The sequence below is a fragment of the Orycteropus afer genome, unplaced genomic scaffold, assembly GCF_000298275.1.
Source record: "Orycteropus afer afer isolate SDZICR_OR568_19922 unplaced genomic scaffold, OryAfe1.0 scaffold00285, whole genome shotgun sequence".
Classification (NCBI taxonomy): domain Eukaryota; kingdom Metazoa; phylum Chordata; class Mammalia; order Tubulidentata; family Orycteropodidae; genus Orycteropus; species Orycteropus afer.
In genome coordinates this window covers 1,290,953-1,315,775 of record NW_006921872.1, presented here as the reverse complement: position 1 = coordinate 1,315,775, position 24,823 = coordinate 1,290,953, and the positions used below count along the sequence as shown (strand labels likewise).

General features: G+C 41.4%; 1 protein-coding gene across 1 annotated transcript in view; it reads left to right on the top strand.

Moving 5' to 3' along the window:
• Positions 1 to 1,442: 1,442 nt before the first annotated feature.
• Positions 1,443 to 24,823, top strand: part of NFX1 (nuclear transcription factor, X-box binding 1) — a 71,254-nt gene continuing 47,873 nt past the window's right edge. The window contains exons 1-7 of the mRNA XM_007950684.2: positions 1,443 to 1,467; positions 5,897 to 6,898; positions 10,468 to 10,626; positions 11,216 to 11,293; positions 15,396 to 15,501; positions 19,947 to 20,018; positions 22,644 to 22,783. Coding sequence (XP_007948875.1) covers positions 1,443 to 1,467; positions 5,897 to 6,898; positions 10,468 to 10,626; positions 11,216 to 11,293; positions 15,396 to 15,501; positions 19,947 to 20,018; positions 22,644 to 22,783 — 1,582 coding nt within the window. The remainder of the gene's footprint in view (positions 1,468 to 5,896; positions 6,899 to 10,467; positions 10,627 to 11,215; positions 11,294 to 15,395; positions 15,502 to 19,946; positions 20,019 to 22,643; positions 22,784 to 24,823) is intronic.

Here is a 24,823-nt window from a genome sequence, read left to right as displayed (position 1 = left end):
ACACTGCAAAGAATGGGAATTCCAGAGTGTTAATTGTACATATGGCAAGAGGCAGTCATTTGAACAGAACAAGGGGATATTGCATGATTTAAAATGAGGAAAAGTGTGTGCCAGAGTTGTACCCTTGCACCATACTTATTCAATCTGTCTACTGAGCAAATAATCTGAGAAGACGGCTACATAAAGAAGAACACAGCGTAAGAATTGGAGGAAGATTCATTAACAACCTGCGATACACAGATGACATCAACTCTGCTTGCTGAAAGTGAAGAAGACTTGGAGCACTTATTGATAAAGAGCAAAGCCTACAGCCTTCAGTATGGATTACACCTCAACATAAAGAAAATGAAAATCCTCACAACAAGACCAATAAGCAATATCACGATCAATGGAAAAAAGATCGAAGTTCGCAAGGATTTCATTGTACTTGGAGCCACACTCAAGGCATACGGAAGCAGCAGTCACGAAGTCAAACAACACATTGCGTTAGACAGATCTGCTGCAAAAGACCTCTTTAAAGTTAATAGAAAAGATGTCACTTTGAGAACTAAGGTGCACCTGACCTACCCCATGGTATTTTCAATCACCTCTTATGCATGTGAAAGCTGAAGAATAAGGAAGACCAGAGAATTGAAGCCTTTTGAATCACAGTGTTGGATGGCGAGACTTTTTTTTGTCTCATGTAAGTTTGACATGTTATCAGAAGGGACCAGTCCCTTGAAAAGGACATCATGCTTGGTAGAATATCAGACAAAAAAAGGAAGACCCTAAACGAGATGGATTGACATGTGGCTGCAACAATCATCTCAAACGTTGTAAAGATTGTGAAAATGGCTCAGGACCTGACAATTTCGTTCTGTTTTACATAGGGTCGCTGTGACTCGCAATCGCCTGGACAGCTCAGCCCATTTCTACTCCTGCTTCCATTCTCGTCCCTTACCCCCACCCTCATCCCCACTTCATTCTTCCCATGGAAGCAAGAAAAATGTTTAAGGAGAAATCAGATCACACCACTTCTAGACGGAAAAAGGTGCTGAGTTGACTCCAGAAGTTGAAGCCTAGCTAAAGTTCGTTGGGAGTGGTGGTGGTGGTTTTGTATGGACAAAATAATACAGTGAATCTCCAAAAACAATGATTATGCAAATTATCACGGTCACAAATTACTCTGTTGTTCCATTCTCACCACCTTAGCTACTCGGCTTATTAAGCCTAGAACGTGGCGCATCTCCGACTGGAGGGCAGTGAGTTTGGTTTCGGTTTGGTGGCGCATTTGCCTGACGTCATGGACGCACCGCCCAGCGGATTCCCGGCCGTTTAACCTCGGTAGTCGTCTTCCCCGCGCGCAGTTGCTAAAATTCTCGTGGCGCCGGAAGTCCGGGACACGTGACGGGGTGACAGCGCTCACTTGGCTGCAGGGCTCCCTTTAGGTGCTGCGGCACGGGATGGCGGAGGCGCCTCCTGTCTCAGGTACTCTCCCGGCTGGGGCGGGACTGGGCCCCTCTCGGGGAGCGGAAATAGGGTCAGTGACGAAGTCCAAGGGCTCCGGCCATTAATGTCGCGAGAGTGGCTCGTGCTAGGGTTGCGAATAGTGGCTCGGAAGGGCCAAGACAGGCGCGTCGTGCGTACGGAGACCCCGACCAACCTTGATTGGGTCGTAAGCCCGGCAGCGGGGTCCCGAGGAGAGCGGGCTTGTCCTGCTCCAGGGAGCCAGTGTGGGAATCTTGCCCTCAAACGGGGCTTACCTTGGCCTTCATAGGGCAGTGGGCGCACTGGCCCCCGACGGGCTGGGTGGGCCAGGTCACCGCCCTTGTCGGGTGGCGGACTCTTGATGCATGGCTGTTGTGCACGCTGTGCTTAAGCTGTATTCTTGCATTTCGGGGTATTGACGTGAGCGCGAGCTTAACACCCATGGTTTCCAATCGCAGCCTGCCACGAACTCGCTGGTGACCGCGACTCAGTTTTCCCATTTATCAATTTGGAGTAAATACATTCCTGTGAAGGCTTCCGCCCTGTATTGTCCCTGTTCCATAATTGTTCGTTCACTACCTCAACCTGAGCAGCCCTCGTTTGGTTGTTAATATAACACTCATTTTCTTTGGGCTGTACCTTAGATTAATGTTTTCCAAACTTTTTAAACAGTGACTAAAAATGAGCATTTTACGTCACTATCTTAGTGCACACATACATAAATATAAAAGTGAACCACAAGTTTTAGGAAGCAGTGGTTACTTTTACTATATGCAATATACACTGTTTTCTATTTAGTTTAAAATAATGTTTGTCACAATCCACTAAATTGATTTCAGGACTCAATCTTTCTGAAACACTGGGCAGCGGTTTGCAGCATGATGTTTGGAAACAGTGGTTTTAGTCTGAGTTCTACCTATCAGCTGTTGGGACTCCAAGAACCCTACATGTGTAGTTTTGTACTGGGTGGCAGGTAACATATATTAATTATTGTGGGTCTCATCAAAAAAACTGGAAAACTTACTGTTGAGTTTGCCTACCCTTGGAATTCTACCTGTAGGAAACTTTTCGGGGCAAATCCTGGATTGAGTGAAAGGTTACCCTGTGACTTTTATAATCGTGAGTGGAAAACTCACTGCTGTACTCTAGTCCTGATGTAAGTGTTAAGTCATCTTGGGGTAGAGATCTCTTTTAGGCTGGTGTTTTGTAATTCTCCCCACCCTTTTCTTTCCTAGAACTGATCTCCCATTATAAGCTCACATCTGACCATTTCTACACCTTTCAGTGCTGAAGCAGAATTGACTAAGGGCTGGTTGTGAGTTAGAGTGTTGGCCTCCAGTGTTGTGCCGCAAGTTACCACCTCCACCCATAATACATTTACCAAGGCAAAGTTCCCTAGTCCAAAGATCTCCCCTCATTTTCATGTTCCACAGTTTGCTTTTGCCTTAATTCCTACCCCATTCTTACTTTAGTATCATCTCCAGCCGCTATTCAAGGAGTAATGCTTTTGCCAGCCCCTGTCCTTGAACAAGTAGTCCAGTCCAGGGGGTGTTTTTCTGCCATGGACAAGATTCTCCAATGCCAGCTACGTCTCTGGACTTTATAACCCACCAGTTGGATTTCTCCTTAATGTGCTCCACGCACTTGTTGGACACATGTCTTACCTTGAACCTACAACTTAATTGTAGTTGGTGATGAGATGACGTGTTCGTTGAGTAACTTCCAGCTACTTAAGATAGTGAAAGAAGAGAATGTCTCAGATCTTTGCCATGGTCCGTTTTCATGATTCATGTGTCCTTCTCCTCCTCCTTATGTGTCTTGAGGGTTTTTCTGAGAGATTTGCTTACTACCTCCTATAGCAGTGGAACGTATATGAATAGTTACTGCTCTATCAACAACTCTGACTTGACTGCTTTAGTTACATTAACTTCTTTCTGCTCATCCTGAACTCTCTTGCCACCCTTTACCAGGCTTCTTTGGACAGCCTTACTGACTTTATTTCTTCCCCGCTTTTCAGCCCGGCTTCTTCAACTAGGAGAGAATGGCACAATACTCGCTTTGTCCAGTGTACCTATTCCTACCTTTAAGTTCTGTCTTATATGTCTAGAATACCATCTCTGCCACCTTCTGATCTGTCAAACCCTCTTGCCATTTTGTAAGGCTCTCCTTTGCCCCACCCCTGGAATTCTGCCAGTGTGAAAGCTTTCAGGACAAATCCCGGATTGAGTGAGAGGTTACTCTATGACTTTTATGATCTCGTGCAATTCTTAAGTCTATATTTCTATGATCTCCTCTCCCTAACCTCTTTCTGTTACTGTAGTAGTATAAGATCATGGTCTCTAGGGCCACATAGTCCAAGTTGGAATTCTTACTCTTCCTTGGATTACCTCTGTGACCTTGGGCAAGTAACTTAATCTCTGTGCCTCAGTTTTCTCTTCAGGAATGCAAGGATTAAGTGAGTCAGTACATGCAAAGTACTTAGATGCATGCCTGGCACATGCCCAGTAAATACTTGGCCTTGTTATGAAACCTGAAACCCACAGGACTCTGCACTGTGCCCACCTGTGCTCTAATCTCTGTGTTTCAGATAGTCTGTGGTCCTTACAGCACTGTTTTAATCACTTTATGTGTGCTCTTAACTTGCTTTTACTCTTCATAGCAACTCTTTGTATAGGGGGTTGTTTCTATCTCCATTTACATATGAGAAAACTGGGATAAAGTAACTTGTATAAAGCCACAGTAAGTGGTAAGCACCAACTTAAACCCATGTCTTCCAAGCCCTATCGATTCATAGTAGATTCTACATGTTATACATAGTCCTGATTTTCCCACTAACTAGCTTTGAACTTTAGGCAAATAATTATTTCCGTAGGCCTCAAGGACTAGGTTGACTATTCCAAGAATCGAAGTGGGAATCAGTTGAAGTCTTGCATGCCTTATTTTTGAGACACTGGGATTCTAGACTATATTATAGAAGTTATGTTAGGAAAGCCCAAAATATATTCTTGGGAGAAAGAATTAGAAACTAATATGATCACTATGCTAAGTACTATCTATATGAAATCTGATCTTATTTAAATTCCCCAATAACTCTTTGAAATAAACATTATCCTGTGTCATGGATAAAGGAGGTCTGGTGGCGCAGTGGTGAAAACATTTGGTTATTAATCAAAAGACTGGTGGTTCAAAGGGACCAGCTACTCCATGGGAGAAAGATAAGGTCTTGGAAACCCTATCGGGTATTTCTACTCTGTTCTGTAAGGTCACTAGGGGTCACAGTTGACTTGATGGGAATGAGTTTGGTTTTCTGGTTTTTTTATATTATGGATGAAGAAACCAAGGCTAAAAACAGTACGTGATTTCCCAAGCTCATTCTGTAAGTTGGAGGGAAGACTTTAAGCCCAGTTTGTTTGACTCCAAAGCCCGTGCACTTCATATTACACAGTGCTACATTAGAGTTTTGAAAGGCCACATAGATCCTACTGGTTGATGTCTTACCCATGAACTGTTGGCTGATCTTTAATTCTTTGGTAAAATAAATACATGTATAAACAGATCCACGTGAGCATTTCTACTTGGCAGTTCTTAGCAGTCACTGGCTATTGGTATGGCTGTAAAAGCCACATGGGATGATTAGTCGTCCACAAGCACCTTGAACTCATCACTTTCACAGGAAACATAGGCTTCACTAACCCACTGGCATTGAACCAATTCCAACTAATAGTGTCCCTATAAGACAGAGTAGAACTGCCTCATAGAATTTCTAAGCCTGTAAATCTTTATGGAATCAGACTGCCTTATCTTTCTTCCGCAGAGTAGCTGGTGAGTTCAAACCGCTGACCTTTTGGTTAGCAGCCAAATACATCAATCACTGAACCACCAGAACTCCTAGGCCTCACTGTGGTTGTTGTTGTTATGTCCCGTCGAGTTGGACCCGACTCATAGCGACCCCTCCTTGGGTTTCCGAGGCAGTATCACTAAGTAAGTTGATTGCCCCATCTTCCTTCCGAGGAGTGGCTGGTGGGTTTGAACTGCCAGCCTTCTGGTTAGCAGTCAGGTGCCTTAGGCACTATGCTACCAGAGCTCCCGAGGCCTCACTAAGAGCCTGTTTTATATTTAAAAAAAGAAAACTCACTGCCATTGCATAGATTCTGACTCATAGCGACCCCCTTTGGGACCCCCTTTGCATTTCCAAGGCGGTAAATCTTTATGGAATTAGATTGCCCAGTCTTCTTTAGCAGAGTGATTGGTAGGTTTGAACTGCCAACCTTCTGGTTAGCAATCAGATGCCTTAGGCACTACGCCACCAGAGCTTCTTGTTTTATACAAAGTCCTTAGGAAAATAGCTCTTAGATAAGGTTTAATGTCTTCTGGGCTTCGTGCTAACAGAATAATTTCTTTACTTGCATGTCTGTTCCTTACGTTCTAGGTACTTTTAAATTCAACACAGATGCTGCTGAGTTCATTCCTCAGGAGAGAAAAAATTCTGGTCTAAGTTGTGGGACTCAAAGGAGACTAGACTCAAGCAGGATTGGTAGGGGAAATCACAGTTCACCACCTCCCTGTCATCTTTCCAGGCAAATCCCTTATGATGACACCTCTGCTGTTCGTCAACACAGTTACCATCCTTCAGGAAGCAAACCTAAGAGTCAACAGACTTCCCTCCCATTTCCGGCTTCTAATAAATCACCCAAGAGCCATGGCCTTCAGAACCAACCTTGGCAGAAATTGAGGAGTGAAAAGCACCAGTCTAGAGTCAAGAAGGTGCAGGCTTTCAGTGACCAGACTTCAGATACAACTGGCTTAGAAAACGTTGCCAAGTCAGAGAGCGGGACAAACCCCAGAGAGCACAGTCCTTCTGAGAGTGAAAAGGACACTGTCAGTGCAGATCCCAGGGGAGCAAAACCCAAAAAAGCAACCCAGTTTGTATGCAGTTATGGTAGAGGACCAAAAGTGAAGGGAAAACCCAAATGTGAATGGGGTAACAGGGCAACTTTGAAACCTGAGGATGCCAGACCTGAAAATACCAAACCTGCAGGAGTTGTCCACCCTGACTCTTTGGATGCATCATTTAGAAAAGGAGTGTTGGATGGGGCCAAACGCAATGAGCAGAGAAGATACCCACAGAAAAGGCCACCCTGGGAAGTGGAGGGTGCCAGACCACGACCAGGCAGAAATCCACCAAAACAAGAGGGCCAGCGAAATCCAAATGCAGGACATAGTAACAGCATGACCCCCATTCCAAAGGATAATCTCAGCGAAAGACCAACAAAATCCACCTGTGACAACGGGAACGTGGCAGTCATCAGCAAGTCTTCCAGGAGGATTGACCAGGAGAAATGCTCTGTAAGGAGGCAGGATCCTCAAGGAACATCTCATTTCCCCCGTGGCAAGCAGAACCATGTGCTAAAAAATGTGGAAACACACACAGGTAAACTCATCTGGATGCATGAAATTTTTCAGTTCATTTTTCAATTTTAAGTTTTGGGTAGAGAATATATTGACACAACTTAGAAACCAGGAAGTATGAAAAGTACAAAGTTTTTTTCCTATCCTCGTTCACCATTTGCCTAGGTCCCACCACCTGCTCCCTTCCCAATAAGTAACCACTTATTTAGTTTTTTATATCATAAGCAAATAATAATAAAGAATTTTGCAAGGATTTTTTTAAAATGTAGAAATGGATGGCATGGATGCCTGTTACAAGATGTTTCTGAGTTGTGAAAACACAGGTAGGGGATGGAAACATTTCCCCTGCCACTGCTGATTCCAGCTTACATCATCTCTTGTATGCTCAGTTGCAATATCTCCTAACTAGTTCCACCATTCCCAATTTCTTTCATTTCATCTCTTAGACCAGCAGTCATATTCTAAAGCACATGTTGAGCTGTGTCAGTCCCCTGCTTGAACGAAGTTCACTGTCTTCTCATCTCCTATAGATTTTGGCATCTGCCTTACTCAGCAGTCCTGTTTTCTCCTGCCTCAGTCCCCACCACATTTTATTCTCAGGATTGCATGCTGATTCGTTTTTCCATGCTGTTGCACATGTGCCTCCCTCTGTCTGGAATGTCCATCAGTCAGCACACTCGTGAATTCTTGCTTTTCAAAAGCTAGCTTAGTCGCATATCCAGGGAAACTTTCTGATCTCTTCTTACAACATTAATCTCTTTCACCCTATGATATGTATTTCTCTTGCATATACTTGCACTTATCACTAGAAACCATCATTTGTTTGCATGTCAGTGTGCTCCACTAAAGAGAGCTCTGGTGGCACAGTGATTAAATTATTTGGTTGCTATCCAAAGGGTCATTGGTTCAAACCCGCTAGCCGCTCAGTGGGAGAAGATGAGGCAGTCTGCTTCTGTAAAAAATTATAGCCTTAGGAAGTTTTATTCTGTTCTGTAGGGTCACTGAGTCAGAATCAACTTGATGGCAATGGGGTTTTGGTTTGGGTGCTCCACTAGCCTAGAAGCTCCTTAAATGCAGAGCCTTTATCATCATTTTCATTTTTATATCCCTAATGCCTAATCCAGTTCTTGGAACATAGTAGTTACTTGACTCTGACTATTGGAAAGCTCTTCCTTACATGAACTGAAAACTTATTTTCTGTAAATAGTTTTTATCCCTGGGTTCAAGTTCTATCCTCTGGAGAAATATAGCAACTAAAGTTATTCCTCTCAGCTCCCGTCCCCACCCCACCCCACCCCACCCCCATTGCAAAGCAGCCCTTTGAAGTGCCTGCAGCCTTCATGATACTCATGTCTCTCTTTCATCTAGGCTAAATAGCATATGTCTTCTAGCTCTCCCTATGGAGGTTTACCATCTTGGTTACCTTCCAGTTTAACGTGAGGTACAGCCTAACACATGAAGCCACCATCTGCCCAGGGCCTGATTTTACACTGGCCTATAGTTTTGCTTTATTAGCCATATCTTGGGACCTCAACTTATGTGTGAACCAAAGCAGTGTTATACCAGAGGTTTTTTTCAATACTTAAAATCCCGTAACTCATTGCTGTTGAGTTTTTTCCAACTCATAGTGACCCTATAGGACACAGTAGAGCCACCCATGGCGTTTCCAGTCTTTACTGAAGCAGACTGCCACATCTTTCTCCATGGAGTAGCTGGTGAGTTCAGACTACTGACCTTTCAGTTAGCAGCCTAGTGCTTAACCACTGTGCCACGGGGATCTTCCTTTTAATCCTTAAAGTTGGTTAATCTTGTATAATAAAACCTATGAAACCTGGAGCCTATATAAAGTGGAAACTTGTCAAAGAAGGAAAACGGAAATATTTTCCACTAAAACAAATGATAGAAAAGAAATAAAACTTCACCCTGTCAAAGGCTGAAAACCTGTGAGACCCAGAAAAACAAGGTAGTCCTGTTGAATTCCAGCTCTCACATCATTTGTATTAGTTTTCTATCGTTGTGTGACAAATTACCACAAACAAACTTGTTTAAAATAACAGAAAGTTATTACCTCACATGTTCCATGGGACAGAAGTCCAGGTACAGATTGGCAACATTCTCTGCCCAGAGTCTCACAGGACTGAAATCAAGGTTTTGGCCAGGACGAGGTTTCATCTGAGGCTCAGGGTTTTCTTCCAAGCTCACTGGTTGGTGGTAGAATTCAGGTCCTTGTGGTTGTAAGACTGAGGTCCCTATTTTCTTGCTGGCTGTCAGTGGAGGCTCGCTCTCAGGTCTTGAAGGCTTAGAAATGCTACAGTGAGTGAAATAGTTAAGGCCTATCCCTGCCTCATAGACTTTACAGTCTGTATTTCTGTTGACATTATATTGGACAATTAGAAAAGAATCTTAAGAGAGCCAGTATTAGGGAATGATTAAAATGTGAGATTTGGGTCAGCCATGAGTTTGAATTTTGACTTTTCTAATTTACAGTTATATGATCTTGAGTAAGTGAGCTTTAGTTTTTCATCTATAAAATCATTGAGAGAATTAAATAATACATGTAAAGTGCATGGCATGTTATATTTAAAGTTACCAAAAACCAAATGCACTGCTGTTGAATTGGATCTGACTCATAGCGACCCCTCCTTGGGTTTCCGAGGCGGTATCACTACGGAAGTAGATTGCCCAACTTTCCTTCCGAGGAGTGGCTGGTGGGTTTTAACCGCCAGCCTTCTGGTTAGCAGCCAAATGCCTTAGGCACTATGCCACCAGAGCTCCCATATTTAAAGTTAGTTATTTTATATTTACAATTTATTAGGACCTGAAAATAACAGTATTGTAAAATAAGTGCTAACAAAGTATAAACTAAAAAAGAAAAAGAAACTATTCAGCTTTTGGGATCTGGAGAGACTTTATTGAGAGGGCATTTGGGGAAATGGAAGCATTTCACTGGAAGTAGGTGAGGGTATTCAGGAATAAATCTGTAAGGATTCTTAGGCTGCTGCCCCCTGGTCTCTCTCACTAGATGGTGAACTCCTGAAACCAAGGACTCTGTCCCCTTTAGTCTGGTAACCCTAGCATGGGGCTTGTGTTAGGTGCCAAACTTATGTTTACTGAGTGAACGATGAAAGACTTCCAGGGCAATGGCTAGAACCATCTTACTGTCTTTGGGTTATTGGAACCTACCTGGGTTTGGGCTTTTTCTCTGTTGCTTCACAAGCCTGAGTCCATAGATCTGGTGGATTTGGAGCCTCCTGGATCCAGAGGAGACAAGACAAGACCCTACAGTGCAGTACCCCTGTGTATGCTCAACCTCTGTTTGAGAGGGCGTTTGGCTACTGATAGGTGCCTGGGCAATATTTTGGGAATGTTTCCTCTGTTGTGGGGGTCTCCATCTGCTTGTCTACTTCTTAAGACCTTTAACTCAGCATACTCTTGCTCTTTCTTGGCCTCACACTCTGAACAACCACCTTACTCAGAATCAGGCATCCCTTCAGACCTCTCTGTTTAGACTCTTAACTGCTGCAGTGACTCTTGGTTGACTAAAGTGATAAATGGCTTCCTGTGTCTGAGATCTGGTTTGTTTTTTAACAGGTTCTCTAATTGAACAGCTAACTACAGAAAAATATGAGTGCATGGTGTGCTGTGAGCTGGTTCGTGTCACAGCACCAGTGTGGAGTTGTCAGAGCTGTTATCATGTGTTTCATTTGAGCTGCATAAAGAAATGGGCAAGGTCTCCAGCATCGCAAGCAGGTCAGTCCTTTCTCTCTCCTGAGTAGTTTTACTTATTTCATATTTAGGTTTTAAACCTAGCTTTTAAAAATGCTATTTAATTCCTCTGGAACTTAGTTACTCTCCCTTTCTGCAAAGAGTATGCTGTCTTGATCATGTGTTTCAGATGACCTGTGTTAAGGTGTAGATCTTAAATAAACCAGCTAAACATAACAATGCTGAAATATATTAAAGATACAATCAAGAATAATATGCTTTCTGAATGGTAGCTCTCTAATTCAAGCTACCTGGGTTTTTCTGTATATAATTAAGTATTTTATCTGATTTTTTTTAAGCCGAGATTCAGATGATGTTTACCTTGACATTAGAAATAATAGTACAAAACCAATATCTACTTTATTTACTGTATCTGAAAATTTTTACAAATATAAGTATATAAGCAAAGCATTTAGTGTTGTGAACTTTTATTACTTAAATGTCTGATATACTTAACATCAAAATTACTACCATTGGTTCAACTTTATGCTTCCTATAATTTTACATTAAAAAAAAAAATTACATGTGCTTTTGAAAGAAAATTAATTTGGTTTATTGCTAATTCTCTTGACAGATGGCCAGAGTGGTTGGAGGTGCCCTGCTTGTCAGAATGTTTCCGCACATGTTCCTAATACCTACACTTGTTTCTGTGGTGAGTTTTTTTGCATACACCAGAGTCTCTTTCACTTCTTACATTGGTCCCCAGTTTCCAATCCAGGAGAGGTGGTTGCCGGGCATGTTTTAGAAGTTACTACTAAGTCTTCACAGCTACGAGACATTATATCATGTAGTCCATTACACAGATAACCACAGGCCTTTGTGCTCTTGTCAGGCTGTTCTGGAGATGAGTCTATTCTAATCATGCCCACCAGGTTCATGGTGCCTCTGAGCCATGGTACTGGTCTCCGTGATCTTAGCTTGAACCAGAGATGACCAGTTGGCAAAGGAAGGAATGCCCATAGGCTCCCTCTCTCAGCTGTAGGAGCTTTGATATTCTAGATTTTAGCACTGTAAGAGTAGTGATGAAATGTACTTTATTTTAATCCAAGAAGTCAATCATTGGCCTTTAATAGAGAGATAAATTGTTCTATAAACCAGTATTACAAATTTTATTCTTGTGCCCTCCCTTGTTAGAGAATATTTCTTCCTGTTTTTGAATAGTTTAGTTTCCCTATGTGTTAGAAAAAACTTGCTGCGATCCAAATGTTCATTCTTGTAATTAGCTTATTTCCTGCATGTATTTTTTTCTTTCCTTCCTGTCTTAATGACTAACCTCCATCCGGTTGTGGATTTTCCAGCTTTTGCTTCTTAATCATCCGTATTCCTCCTTGCACCATTGCATTTTTGCTTCTGTCCTCACTGCCTCACTGAAACTATATTCAGAAGTCATCATTGCCTCCTTCTTGACTAAATCCAGTGGTGGTTTATAAGTTCTTAGCATTTGGGGCAGCACAGCAGCCCTTAACACCTTTGACCATTCTTTTCTTGGCATGACTAGCTCTTCCTGTTCTTTTTTGCTTGCCCTCCTTATTTTTCTAATTTGCTTATATATCTTCTTTCTTACTTAACTAGGAGGTTTTACCAAGAGTTAACTCTCAACTCTTTCATTTTCTAGGTTCAATCCCTTGGTGAATTTATCTACTATTTAGAATGTTTGCTCCCGTCTTCTTTAAATCCTCATCTACTGTATCATTCAAGATTTTACCCCAAACATCCTCTTCTAGGAAACTTCCCTTTGTTAATCCCCTCTTCTGTTTGGCTACTCTTTTACTCAGAATCTACTGGTTACATATATATTTTATTGCCAAAATCTGAGCCTTAATATATACTAAATTAATATTAGCTGAAGAAATGAGTACTCTTGAATATAATGCTGGAAAGGCAGTTTGAAACTAGAGGCAGAGATCAATAGAAAATTGGGCAAATAGGACCAAAAAAAAATAATTTGTTTTAAAGGATTTTTCAACATAAAGGACCACAGTGGAATTAAAAATCTTGTTAAAGTCTTCCCTGACACATTAGATAAGAAACCCATAAGAGGGTAGACAGTATGGGGTAAAGGTCAAGATCATCTGAGAGAGGTAAAATGATGTGAGAATACAAATAATGGGCCTTTTCATTTGACGATTGCCCCATTCTTCTCTTCCAGGAGACCATTAATTTGTTTATGTTGAAAACTTATTCGTTTACTAGGTACAGTGAACAAACAGAGAGGAATAAGACTATTGACTTCCCAGATCTTAAATCTGAGAGTTAATATACAATTAACTCGACCTTTTACTAGAAGTGCAAAGATATTGTGGGAGATCTTTGGGGTGAGTATTGACTTCTAGCTGGTTGATTAAGGGAAGCCTTCAAGAAGGAGACAGAGTGCAGTTCTACTCTGAAATACATGGAATCACCATAAGTTGACATCAACTTGATGGTAACAGGTTTGGTTTTAGTTTCATAAAGAAAGTAGAATTGAAGTGGGCTTGAAAACTTCATAGAATCTTGGAAATCCAAATCTTGGGAAGATTTGGAGAAGAGAATAGCATAAACAAGTTAAAAACCAAGAAGGTTTAGGATCTATTGGGAGAAGAGGGAGTCATCCAATTATGGAGCCTAGTATCCATGAAAATGGAGGAGTGGGAGATTTCTGGAAAATGGGATGACCCCTTGATGTCAGACTTACAAGTTGGACCTTCATTTAGCAGGCTGTGAAAAGCCACTGAGGGTATCAGTGTGATTTTTTGTGAAGATTAATCTGCTGGTAATGAGTAGAGTATTTTGGGGCCTGAACAGTTTGGGGATATAGAATAATCTAGATAAAGAGTAATAAAAGTTTTTAATATATGTTAGGGTGGGATAGAAATGAAGGGGTAAAAGATTTCATAGGTAATTAGAAATTAACAGCAGTGGGCAAGGAGGAATCCAAATGTGCCTCCAGAGTTTCATGCTTTTGGAAACAGTGACACCAGGGACAGAAAAGAGCAGGTCAAAAGGACCAGGTTTGGTGGGGACAATAAGTCAGTTTAGAAATGTTGGATTAGAGGAATAAGCAGAGCACCTAGTGAGAAATGTTCAACAGGCGGTTAGAAATAGTTGGAGAGAAATCAGGACTTAGGAATGATAGTTGCAGTTGAGAGTAATAGATGAGACCCCAGTAGATAGAAGGTAAGGAGTGAGAAAAGGGCCTAATGCAGAACCCAGACAGGGAAAAAAAAAACATCATTTAGGGTCAGGTAATAGAGGTGGATTCATTCAAAGATGGCTCCAGGAAACCAGGGCAATTTATTCAGAGGCAAAGAAGCTTTTGTAAGAGTTAGGAAATGAGGTTTTGGCCAGTAGAGAGGAGGATGCAGGAGCAGGAATGTTGTTGTTGTTGTTGTGTATCATGGAGTCGTACCCAACTCATAGCAACCCCTCCTTGGGTTTCCCAGGCAGTATCACTATGGAAGTAGATCGCCTCATCTTCCTTCTGAGGAATGACTGGTGGGTTTGAACCGCCAGCCTTCTGTTTAGCAGTCAAATGCCTTCAGCACTATGCTACCAGAGCTCCTAGGAGCAGGAATAGAAGGGGAGATTTGATGAGAATGACACTATGTTGGAAAAAATGATTTGGTGATTAAGTAGAATGTGGAAAGTGAAAGAAGAGTAGGAGATGACTCTGGTTTTTGAGTTTGAGTGGCTGACAGTGATGCTGTCACTGACGGAAAACAGAATGCTTAAGAGGGAAGATAGTAACTTTGGTTGTAACTGACTTTGTAGTCAGTTTGAAGTGTCTCAGAGATCCTTGGCAAGATGTTTAGAAGATGGTTGACATGTGGCACCGATACAGAGGATTTAGGGAAAGGCAGGAAATGTAGATTTGGGAATCATTGGCCTTTAGGTATATTGAGGAGCTCTGGTAGCATAGTGGCTAAGGCACTTGACTGCTAACCAGAAGGCAGGCGGTTCAAACCCACCAGCCACTCCTCGGAAGGAAGGTTGGGCAATCCTACTTCTGTAGTGATACTGCCTCAGAAACCCAAGGAGGGGTCGCTATGAGTCGGGGCAGACTCAACGGCAAACAACAACAACAACAATGTGACAAAGATTTCTAAGATAGGATAGAGAAAAAAGCAGAGTATAAGGACTTGGGGTAGGCTGCCATTTAGAATGTGTGAATTGCCCAAATGCAGATGAATCCTCAAGGACAAGGAGGAATCCTGTGCCTCAGTTGTACTCTTACCTGCCCTGGTGCTAAGCCACGAAAGATGCCCAGTAAAGATTTGCAGAGTGGAATTGATTATACAAGTATAGTGTTTTATACCTACTTTCTAGCTATATTATAGGTAAATCTCTCCTATTCAGGGAGTTTATATCCTTTCCATCTCCCCCTGCCTTCATTTCTTTTCCCATTGCTCTCTTCCCTTAGTCCCCTCTATCTGACCTTCTTTCAAATATTTGCATATCAATCCAGGGATCCAATACAGAAGGCTTATCTTGTAAATTTTTTACCTTACATTAAATGTGTCCATTAGTCATAGTGGCATTTTCATGAGTAAAAATAACTTTGAAAAAAATATTTAACAAGTAATCCAGAATTTAAAATTTATCATACTCAGGGAAGCTTTTGATGAGTAGCATTCATCTTTTAGGATGTGGGATAATGTGTTAACTCATGAAAACAGTTCTAAAGTTTTGTGCTGTCTAGCTATACTACTGTTTCAATAAAGTCAAGGATGTGGTTGAAGTTTGTGACATTGACTCTCTGATCTGATATATTTTAGGTAAGGTGAAGAATCCTGAATGGAGCAGAAATGAAATTCCACATAGTTGTGGTGAGGTTTGTAGAAAGAAACAGCCCGGCCAGGACTGCCCACATTCCTGTAACCTGTAAGTTGGAATGCTGGACCCCTGGGGATTCCTGGTGGACATGCTTTGTTGGTAGCCCTAAGTATACCTATCTGGTTAGCATTAAGAGGATGGGATTGAAAGGCAATAAGGGTACCATTTACTGAGCACCTACTTTGTGCCACGCACTCTGCATAAATTAACTCATTGAATCCTTATAATAGTAAGGTATAAGTACTTGTCAGCTCTACTTCACAGATGAGGCTTAGAAAAGTCAAGCGTCTTGCCCAAGGTCACAGTGTTAGGACATACTAGTACTGAGACTACCAAAGCCATTGCTCCTCCCACTATATTAGTGGCTTCTAAGAAGAAATGAGACTGAGCTTTTTCATCCTCCAGTAATATCTGAGTTCAAGAAATTGGGCAGGCTTCTGTCTGGGGAAAGACAGTTGTGCTAGGGCCCTGATAGCCATTGTTTTTAGAATGTGAATCCTTCTCCATAGTAAGTAGTAGCTTTAGAATGTATTCATTCGCCTTTTAGATAAGAGAAAAGCATAATAACAGAGAAACAGTTGATCAGTTACAAATAACAAATTTCTATAGGCTCTGACCACAGATGAAGTTTAATTTTTGGGTTTTAGTTATTTAATAGTTAATGTGGCCTCAGATAAGTTACTTAACTTCTCTAGGCCTCAGTTTTTGCATCTGTAAAACAATAATGATGTAAGTGTAATAATACATATGTCATAGGGTTCTATGAATATTAAATGGATTAATACACTATGAGGCCTGGCACATGGTAAGTGGTCAAAACATGGTAACTCTTTTACTACCCAAATTTAAGAGTAAAAGAGACAGACATCATTGTTGTCTTGGCCTTCTGCTGCATGGAGCAGAGGTGAATAGAGGTCTTGGGATCAAGATGTGGTTGTGGTGGTGCTGGTGAATTGTCAGGGGGAAAGAGCTGTTTCAGACTGGCTACATGGCCTGTGATATACTGGACAGTCCACCCCATGTCTCCCCTTGACTGTTTGTATAGGTCCTTTCTCAAAACCCAGGATTATTTACTTAAATTACTCCTTCCTTTAGTTGGCATTTAAAGTAAAGTCAATAGTGATACATCAACCTTCTGCAGAGACTGTCTTTCCAAAGTCTTCAGCAGAAACGGACCCTTGACTACCAGAGAACATCAACAGTCTTAGTTATGCATTGCAAAAACGACAAGGAGGCCACATGTTCCGACCTCCTCTAATCCCACAAAGGGAAGACAGGTTACCAGCAGTAACCCAAGGCCTATTATTGCCAGGCCAGACATGTTGCCTCCCTCCAGCCCTTTCTCCAACCGTTCCTCCCAGAGCACCCACCACCTCTCTCCTGGGTTTGATAATTCACTGCAGTGGCCACACAGAACTCAGAGATTACAAGGTTTATTAGGGAAGCACCAAGCTACAATTTAAGTTCAGGAAGAACGCTCAGTCTCTCTCCCAGCCCACCATCCCTCAGCCAACAGTCTCTCACAGTCTCTTTCCCAGCAGTGCTGGTCCCTCGGTGTCTCACTCAGCAATGCGTGTCTCTCATGTCTCTTTCCCAGCAGCACGTGTCTCTTTCAGGGGTGCGTGTCTCTTTCAGCAGCACGTCTTCCTCCACCAGCAGTCAGAGAGAGTTCTACCTCCAGGAGGCCTCCTTTTGAGCCCGGCAGGGTGGTCAAACTAGCCGATCACAGCATCAGAACTCTAAGCACCTGAGAGAGAGTGGGCACCTCCCAGAACATTGTATTGTGCCACTCCCAACAGAAATACTCCAGGGACACCTTCAGCAATCAGGAGCTCCTCAGTTGCTCATAGCAAATCCCACCTTGGAGTTTACAAAGACTTATGGGTAGAAAAGCCACACAAAGTAATTTACTACACTGCATGCATAAAACAAATAAAAAAAAAACCCTACTACCATCAAGTCAGTTCCAACTCATAATGATGTATATCACGTGGTTAACACCTTGTCTAAAGGGAAAAAAGACCCTAAAACCTACTCTTTTGTGGCTTTGGAATTCCTTTGCTTGACTTAAGAACTGCCGTTCTACTCCTGTCAGATCCTAGAGATTGCTGAACCTCATTTTTTGATAGCACCCGTTCCTTGATAGCACACCTCATACAGCATGTATGAAGTTTTGGATTTTTCTCATTTATCCTTATCAGGACTCAGAAGTCATAGATGGCACTTCTCTCTCTCTCTCTATTTCAGGTTGTACCCATAGGTTATAAAATTCTTTAGAGCAACTCTGGCTACACATTGAGGTCACTTTAAGGAGCATTTTAAAACACCAGTGCTCAGTCTCTACCTCAGAGCAATTGAGTCAGAATATCTGGGTACGGAATCTGAATGGCTATGGTTTTAAAAGATTTCCTGGTGATTCTAATATGTAGATAGTTGTGAGAACCACTGCCCTAAAGGTTTAGAAAAACTGGAATTGAATCCAAGCATCCCAAAGTTTGAAACAACCTGGAGTCAGCCACACCTGACCAGCAGTTTATCTGTCAGTCTAAAATTAAATATGCAACCATGAAAATTATTTCACTCAAAGGGAGCTCTGGTAGCATAGTGGCTAAGACACTTGCCTGCTAACCAGATGGCTGGCGGTTCAAACCCACCAGCCACTCCCCGGAAGGAAGGTTGGGCAGTCCTACTTCCGTAGTGATACTGCCTCGGAAACCCAAGGAGGGGTCGCTATGAGTCGGGGCCGACTCGACGGCACATAACAACAACAACAACAACATGCAAAGAATAACTTAACCCTTTCACAACCCATGGGATGTATACTACCTACCTACATTTTCTGCCTCTGGGGTTTAGTGGGAAGCTCCTATCATACTTTTAGTGTGTGTTGCCATCTGGTGGGGGGCTGCATAACCGCATGAAACTGAAGAACTGGGGCCTTATCCCACTAACCCTAGCACCAGAAACCCCTTGGGGCATATGTGTCCCACTAATTGTGTCAAAATCCATATTACCTCAGAATTGTTTTGTGTCATTTAAAATGCCTTCCATTACTGAAAACACATGGTTTCAACAAAATATTCGTTGCAGAAAATAATTTGTTCTTGAAAGACTTAAATCATGATAACTAAAAACACCAAACTCACTGCCATCAAGCCAATTCCAACTCATAGCAACCCCCATTAGGTTTCCAAGGCAGTAAATCTTTATGGAAGCAGATTGCCTTATCTTTTTTCCCTGGAACAACTGTTAGATTCAAACTATTGACCTTTTGGTTGGCAGCCAAAGGCCTTAACCACTACACTACCAGAGCTCCTTTAAATAATGATACTCATATTTAAATACATATCTCCTATGGGTACCATCTGTCAAAAAATGGGTCACCTTAGAAGATTAGACCCTTGTTCATGGGTTGTTTTCAGTGTTTCAAGCACTTGAAATGCTTATTTGAGAATTATTACATATGCTTTACAAATCACATAAAAAACCCAGCCAGGACACCTAATAGGCACACCAGGTTTTTATACCAGAGTCTGTTACCCACCTGATTAACTAGACTTGGCTCTGATTGGCTTTTAATTCCAAAAAAGACTGTGATTTACTACTACTTAAAGTACCCCTCCCCCAGCAAAAGTCATAGAAGTTCCCAAAATGTCTTAAGTAGTGGTATTTCTGAGCCAGTATGTAATTTACCAAGGTTTTTGCATTGAAGAGGACAATGCTTATTAATGTCTATACGAATTCAGTGTTGTAATTTTTTTTTCCATCAGTCTCATTACTTTAATATAACATAGCTCCTATAAAAAGCATTCTATTCGGAGGTCTAATTCTGGTCTATATTACATCTAAACCCAGTTCTTTCCATGAGTCCCATTTCCCTTTTTTTCCCCTCTGCTTCCGTAGTGATACTGCCTTGGAAACCCAAGGAGGGGTTGCCTATGAGTCGGATCCGACTCCACGGCACGTAACAACAACATGTTATTTGCCAGCATACCTACCCTCAGGTCAACCTTCTCTTCATTGTTCCCATTGTTATCCTATCACCTCATTATTACTTTTCTAGCTGATGAAAAAATGTATATATTTTCATGTATCTTTGTAGACTGGAGCTCTTACTTTGCTCATGTTCTGATCTTCTAAAGGACTTGCCATTCACCTGAGTGAATTTTTTTTTTTTTTTGTCCCCACACACTGCTGTAAAAGGACTGAGACCATATTTGAAAATACCATCTTTGTCAGATCTAAATGAAACCATCATTTTAATTTGTTTCTGGTTAAATTTTCTAAGATGATAATACTGTCCATTATTTCTATAGAAAAATACTGTTGGTATCTTTGTTTAAGTAGTTTAATCAACTTTAGATAAATACTAAAACATTTCATAGCAGATTTATTTGTCTGTTGTCATATGTACAGTAGCACCTAGTTGGGGAAGCTTTGTTCAGGTTTAAATACATGAGTGTGGTTTACTCATTGAACACTTTCTTTTTTAGTCTCTGCCATCCTGGACCTTGCCCACCCTGCCCTGCCTTTATGACTAAAACATGTGAATGTGGACGGACCAGGTAAAGTTACAGTTCACCAAGTTAGACTGTACTTTCCACATTGATGGCTTACTTGTAAATTTGTAAAATAGGAGGATCATTGGGGTTGTGGTGATAGTATGGTCATGGTGTGCCATTGAGTTGATTCCAACTCATAGAGACCCTATAGGACAAAATAGAACTGCCCCATAGAGTTTTCAAGGCTATAATCTTTATGGGTACATATCACTGGGTCTTCTTCCCTCTGGAGGCTCTGGTGAGTTTAAACCACCAACCTTTTGGTTAGCAGCTAAATGCTTAACCATTGTGCCACCAGGGCTTCTTAAAAAATCAGTTGTCGTTGTATGCTGGCAAGTCAATTCCAATTTGTAGTGACCCTATAGGGCAGAGTAGAGCTCCCCATAGGGTTTCCAAGGCTGTAATCTTTATAGAAATAGACTGCTGCATCTTTTTCCCTTAGAGTGGCTAGAGAGTTTGAATCACTGACCTTTCAGTAAGCAACCAAGTTTTTAACCACTTTGCCACCAGGGATCCTTAAAAGATTAACTGGTAGCTATAAATAAATGATGTGGTGGTGGTGGTGTTACGTGCCGTCGAGTCAGACCCGAGACTCATAGTGACCCCTTCTTGGGTTTCCAAGGCAATATCACTACAGAAGTAGATTGCCCAACCTTCCTTCTGAGGAGTGGCTGGTGGGTTTGAACCACCAGCCCTCTGGTTAGCGGTCAAATGCCTTAGGCACTATGCTACCAGAGCTCCTAAATAAATGATAGGTATAAATAATACATTTCTTTAAATATTAGTTTCCTGTGCTGTCCCAATCCTGTTTTGAAATCTTGTAAGTGAGTAAGAAGTTGTATGCACAATGAGATTACCCAGTTCAGGTGAAATGCCAAGGTGACAGGTTCTGTCACTCACTAGAGTGACATTACTTATGCCTGGCACAGTACCTACCGTCTAGGAGATTATCAGTGAATATTGTTGAATGAAAGAATAAATGATGCATACTCTTTCCATTATAATACAAGTTCTCCTGCATCACCAGTGCAAGAACCACTGATAGCTGCAGGTGCTTCTGAGCTCCAGTAAGATCTTAAAATGATTTCTGAATCACGAGATGAGATAGAATTATGCAGATTTTCAATGATGGGAATACTTCCTTTTGTTCACTTAGCATTTCATGGACTTGCTAAGGTAGCAGTGTGACCTGTGGGTCACGTGTAGGGGCTCTAGGTCAGAAATACCAGGGTTTGTTCTGGGCTGTGCCACTTACTGGTTGATGATTCTGGGCAAGTTGCCTGGTCTCGGTGAGCCTTGTTTTCCTTCTTATAAAGTAGAAATAGTAGTATCTACCTAAAGGGTTAATGTTAGCCATGCTAGGCATAATGAAACATAACCATTATGGCAGTGTTAGCCATTCTGCTGAGTGCTGAATACTGATCATCTACGTATATAACAGTGACCTTTCAAAACAAAATAGTTAGGGTGTGGGTGGGGCACAGAAACACACTCTTCTTAGAGAAGAGTACACTCTAAGGTCTGTCATGACCCTGGAAAGAGATCTGAAGATGGTTGTCTAAAAGCACTGGCCTTGTATCTTTCTCTAAGGAGTTCTTGTGGTGCAGTGTTTAATGCTTTTGGATACTAACAAAAAGGTCAGTGGCTCAAACCCAGTAGCCTCGCCATAGAAGAAAGATGAGGCACTCTGCTTCTGTAAAGATTTACAGCCTTGAAAACCCAGTGGAGGTCACTGTGAATCAGAATCGACTCAATGGCAGTGTGTTTTGTTTGTTTTTGTATCCTCCTCTAGCTAAGAAATTAGCCAAATCAAGATGCTGTTGGAACAAACCCAGAATGATTTCCCTACCCTTGAGTCAAAGTCACATACAGTTTGTTCGTATTACAGCTGCATAAAATCCCAGCATGCTTTGTCCCAGGAAAATGCCATGTGCTTTTAGTCTAAATATGTACGTTATAGCCACCACCCTATTACTCCAATCTGTTGGGCACTGTGGGAGCTCAAGGCAGAGCTAGGACTCAAATCCAAATCTTCTGACCCTTCTCATCCCACGGTGCATTCCCTTCCTATATGTTGTTTCCTGAGGACTCATGAGATGAAATCACATACAACAAATACTCAGAAATAGCCTTTAATTCTTTACTAGTCAGTAAATAGGGGAAGAGAAAGGCAGATTGGGAAATAAAAAAAAAAAAAACAGTGGACACTGTCATCAAGTCAATTCTGACTAATAAGGACCCTTTAGGACAGAGTAGAACTGCCCCATAGGGTTTCCAAGCTTGTAAATCTTTATGGAAGCAGACTGCCTCATCTTTCTCCCATGGAGCAGCTGATGGATTTGAACCACAAACCCTTTGATTAGCAGCCAAACACTTTAACCACTATGCCACTAGAGCACCTACGGAAAACAAAGGAGGTGAAAGAGTGGGAGACAGGAAATAAGAGTTAGAAGAGGGAAACAGAAAAAGTGGAGAAAATAGGGTTGAGATAGGTTTAGTAGGTTTTGGTGGTTTTTTTTTTTTTTTCTGTTCGTTTAGTAGTTTTGAGGGGAGGGTTTGAAATTCAGTATTAGTTTAACCGCCATACAGGAACTTTTAAAGTAATGTGACCATCTGCTCTCTTTACAGGCACACAGTTCGTTGTGGTCAAGCCATCTCAGTTCACTGTTCCAATCCATGTGGGAATGTTTTGAATTGTGGTCAGCACCACTGTGCTGAGCTGTGCCATGGGGGTCAGTGCCAGCCTTGCCATATCATATTGAATCAGGGTGAGTATGGGCACACCAGCTAGCAATGCTTATATACTTTTTTGGAATCTTATTTATAGTTATCTTCATGCACATGGATTGATCTTAAGCATATAGTCACAAAATTTTTTTCATTTCTAATACCTTTGGTAGACTGGGAAGAAGGAAGGGCCATGTACTTCCCAAAGAATTGGCCAGTAAAAACCTTATGAATAGCAGTGAAACTGGAAAACTTTATAAATAGCCCTGGAACATTGTCTGATCTAGTGCTGGATGATGAGCCTGTCAGGGTGGAAGGCACTCAAAATATGACTGGGGAAGAGCTATCTTCTCAAAGTAGTGTTGACCTTAATGATGCGGATGGTGTAAAGTATTCGGGGCCTCCATTTGCTGATGGGGCATGACTCAAAATGGGAAGAAACAGCTGCAAACATCCATTAATAATTGGAACATGGAATGTATAAAGTTTGAATCTAGAAAAATTGGAAGTTGTCAAAAATGAAATAGAACACATAAAGATTGAAATCCTTCCCATTAGTGAGGTGAAGTGGACTGGTTTTGGACTCAGATTTACAATCTACTATCAGCTATGTTATCTACTCAGATATATATTCTACTATGCCAGGAATGACAGACTGAAAAAGAATGGCGTGGCATTTATCATCACAAAGAATGTTTCAAGAGCTATCCTGAAGTACAGTGCTATCAGTGATAGGATAATACCCACACACCTACAAGGAAGACCAGTTAATACTACTATTACTCAAATTTATGCATCAACTACTAAAGCAAAAGACAAGGAAATTGAAGATTTTTACCAACTTCTGCAGTCTGAAAATGACCAAACATGCAATCAAGATGTTTTAATTACTACTGGTGATTGAAATGTGAAAGTTGGAAACAAAGAAGAATCACTGGTAGTTGGAAAATATGGACTTGGGGATAGAAATGACACTGGAGATCGCATGATAGAATTTTGCAGGACCAGTGACTTATTCATTGCAAAAACCTTTTTTCAACAACATAAACAGCAGCTGTATATATATATATATATGTAGAGAGAGAGAGAAAGACCTCACCAAATGGAATAAGCAGGAATCAGATCAGCTATGTCTATGCAAAGAGGTGATGGAGAAGCTCATTGTCTTCAGTCAAAACAAGGCCAGCAGCTGACTGTGAAACAGATCATCAATCGCTCATCTGCAAGTGCAAGTTGAAGCTGAAGACAATTAAACAAGTCCACAGGAGCCAAAATATGATCTTGATTATATTTTACCTGAATTTAGAGACCATCTGAAGAATAGATTTGAAGCATTGAACAGTGATGAATGAAAACCAAACACGTTGTGGAATGACATCAAGAACATCATAGATGAAGAAAGCAAAAGGTCATTAAAAAGACAGAAGAAGAAAAGACCAAAACCGGTGTCAAAAGAGGCTCTGAAATTTGCTTTTGAATGGAGAGTAGCTAAAGGAAATGGAAGAAATGACAAGATAGAAGAACTGAACAGAATATTTCAAAGAGCAACTTGAGAAGACAAAGTCAATTATTATAATGAAATGTGCAATGAACCTGAAGTTAGAAAACCAAAAGGGAAGGACACACTTGGCATTTCTCAAGCTGAAAGAACTAAAGAAAAAATTCAAGCCTTGAGTTGGAATATTAAAGGATTCTATGGGCAAAATATTGAATGATACAGGAAGTAACAAAAGAAGAAGGAAAGAATACGCAAGGTCACTGTACCAAAAAGAATTGGGTCGATGTTCATCTATTCCAGGAGGTGACATATGATCAAGAACCACGAAGTTAAAGTTGCACTGAAGGAATTGACGAAGAACAAGGCTCCAGGAATTGACAGAATACCCACTGTGTTGGATAGGGTTCTCTAGAGAAACACAAAAACCAGCAAAGTATATATATATATATATTTATAGAGAGAGAAAGAGAGAGAGAGAGAGATTTATCTTAGATAAATGGCTCACAAACGTATAGAAGCCGGCAGATTCAATCTGAAAAGTTCGTCTCTGGAGGGGGATGGGTCCCAGGGCCGTCTGGCTTTC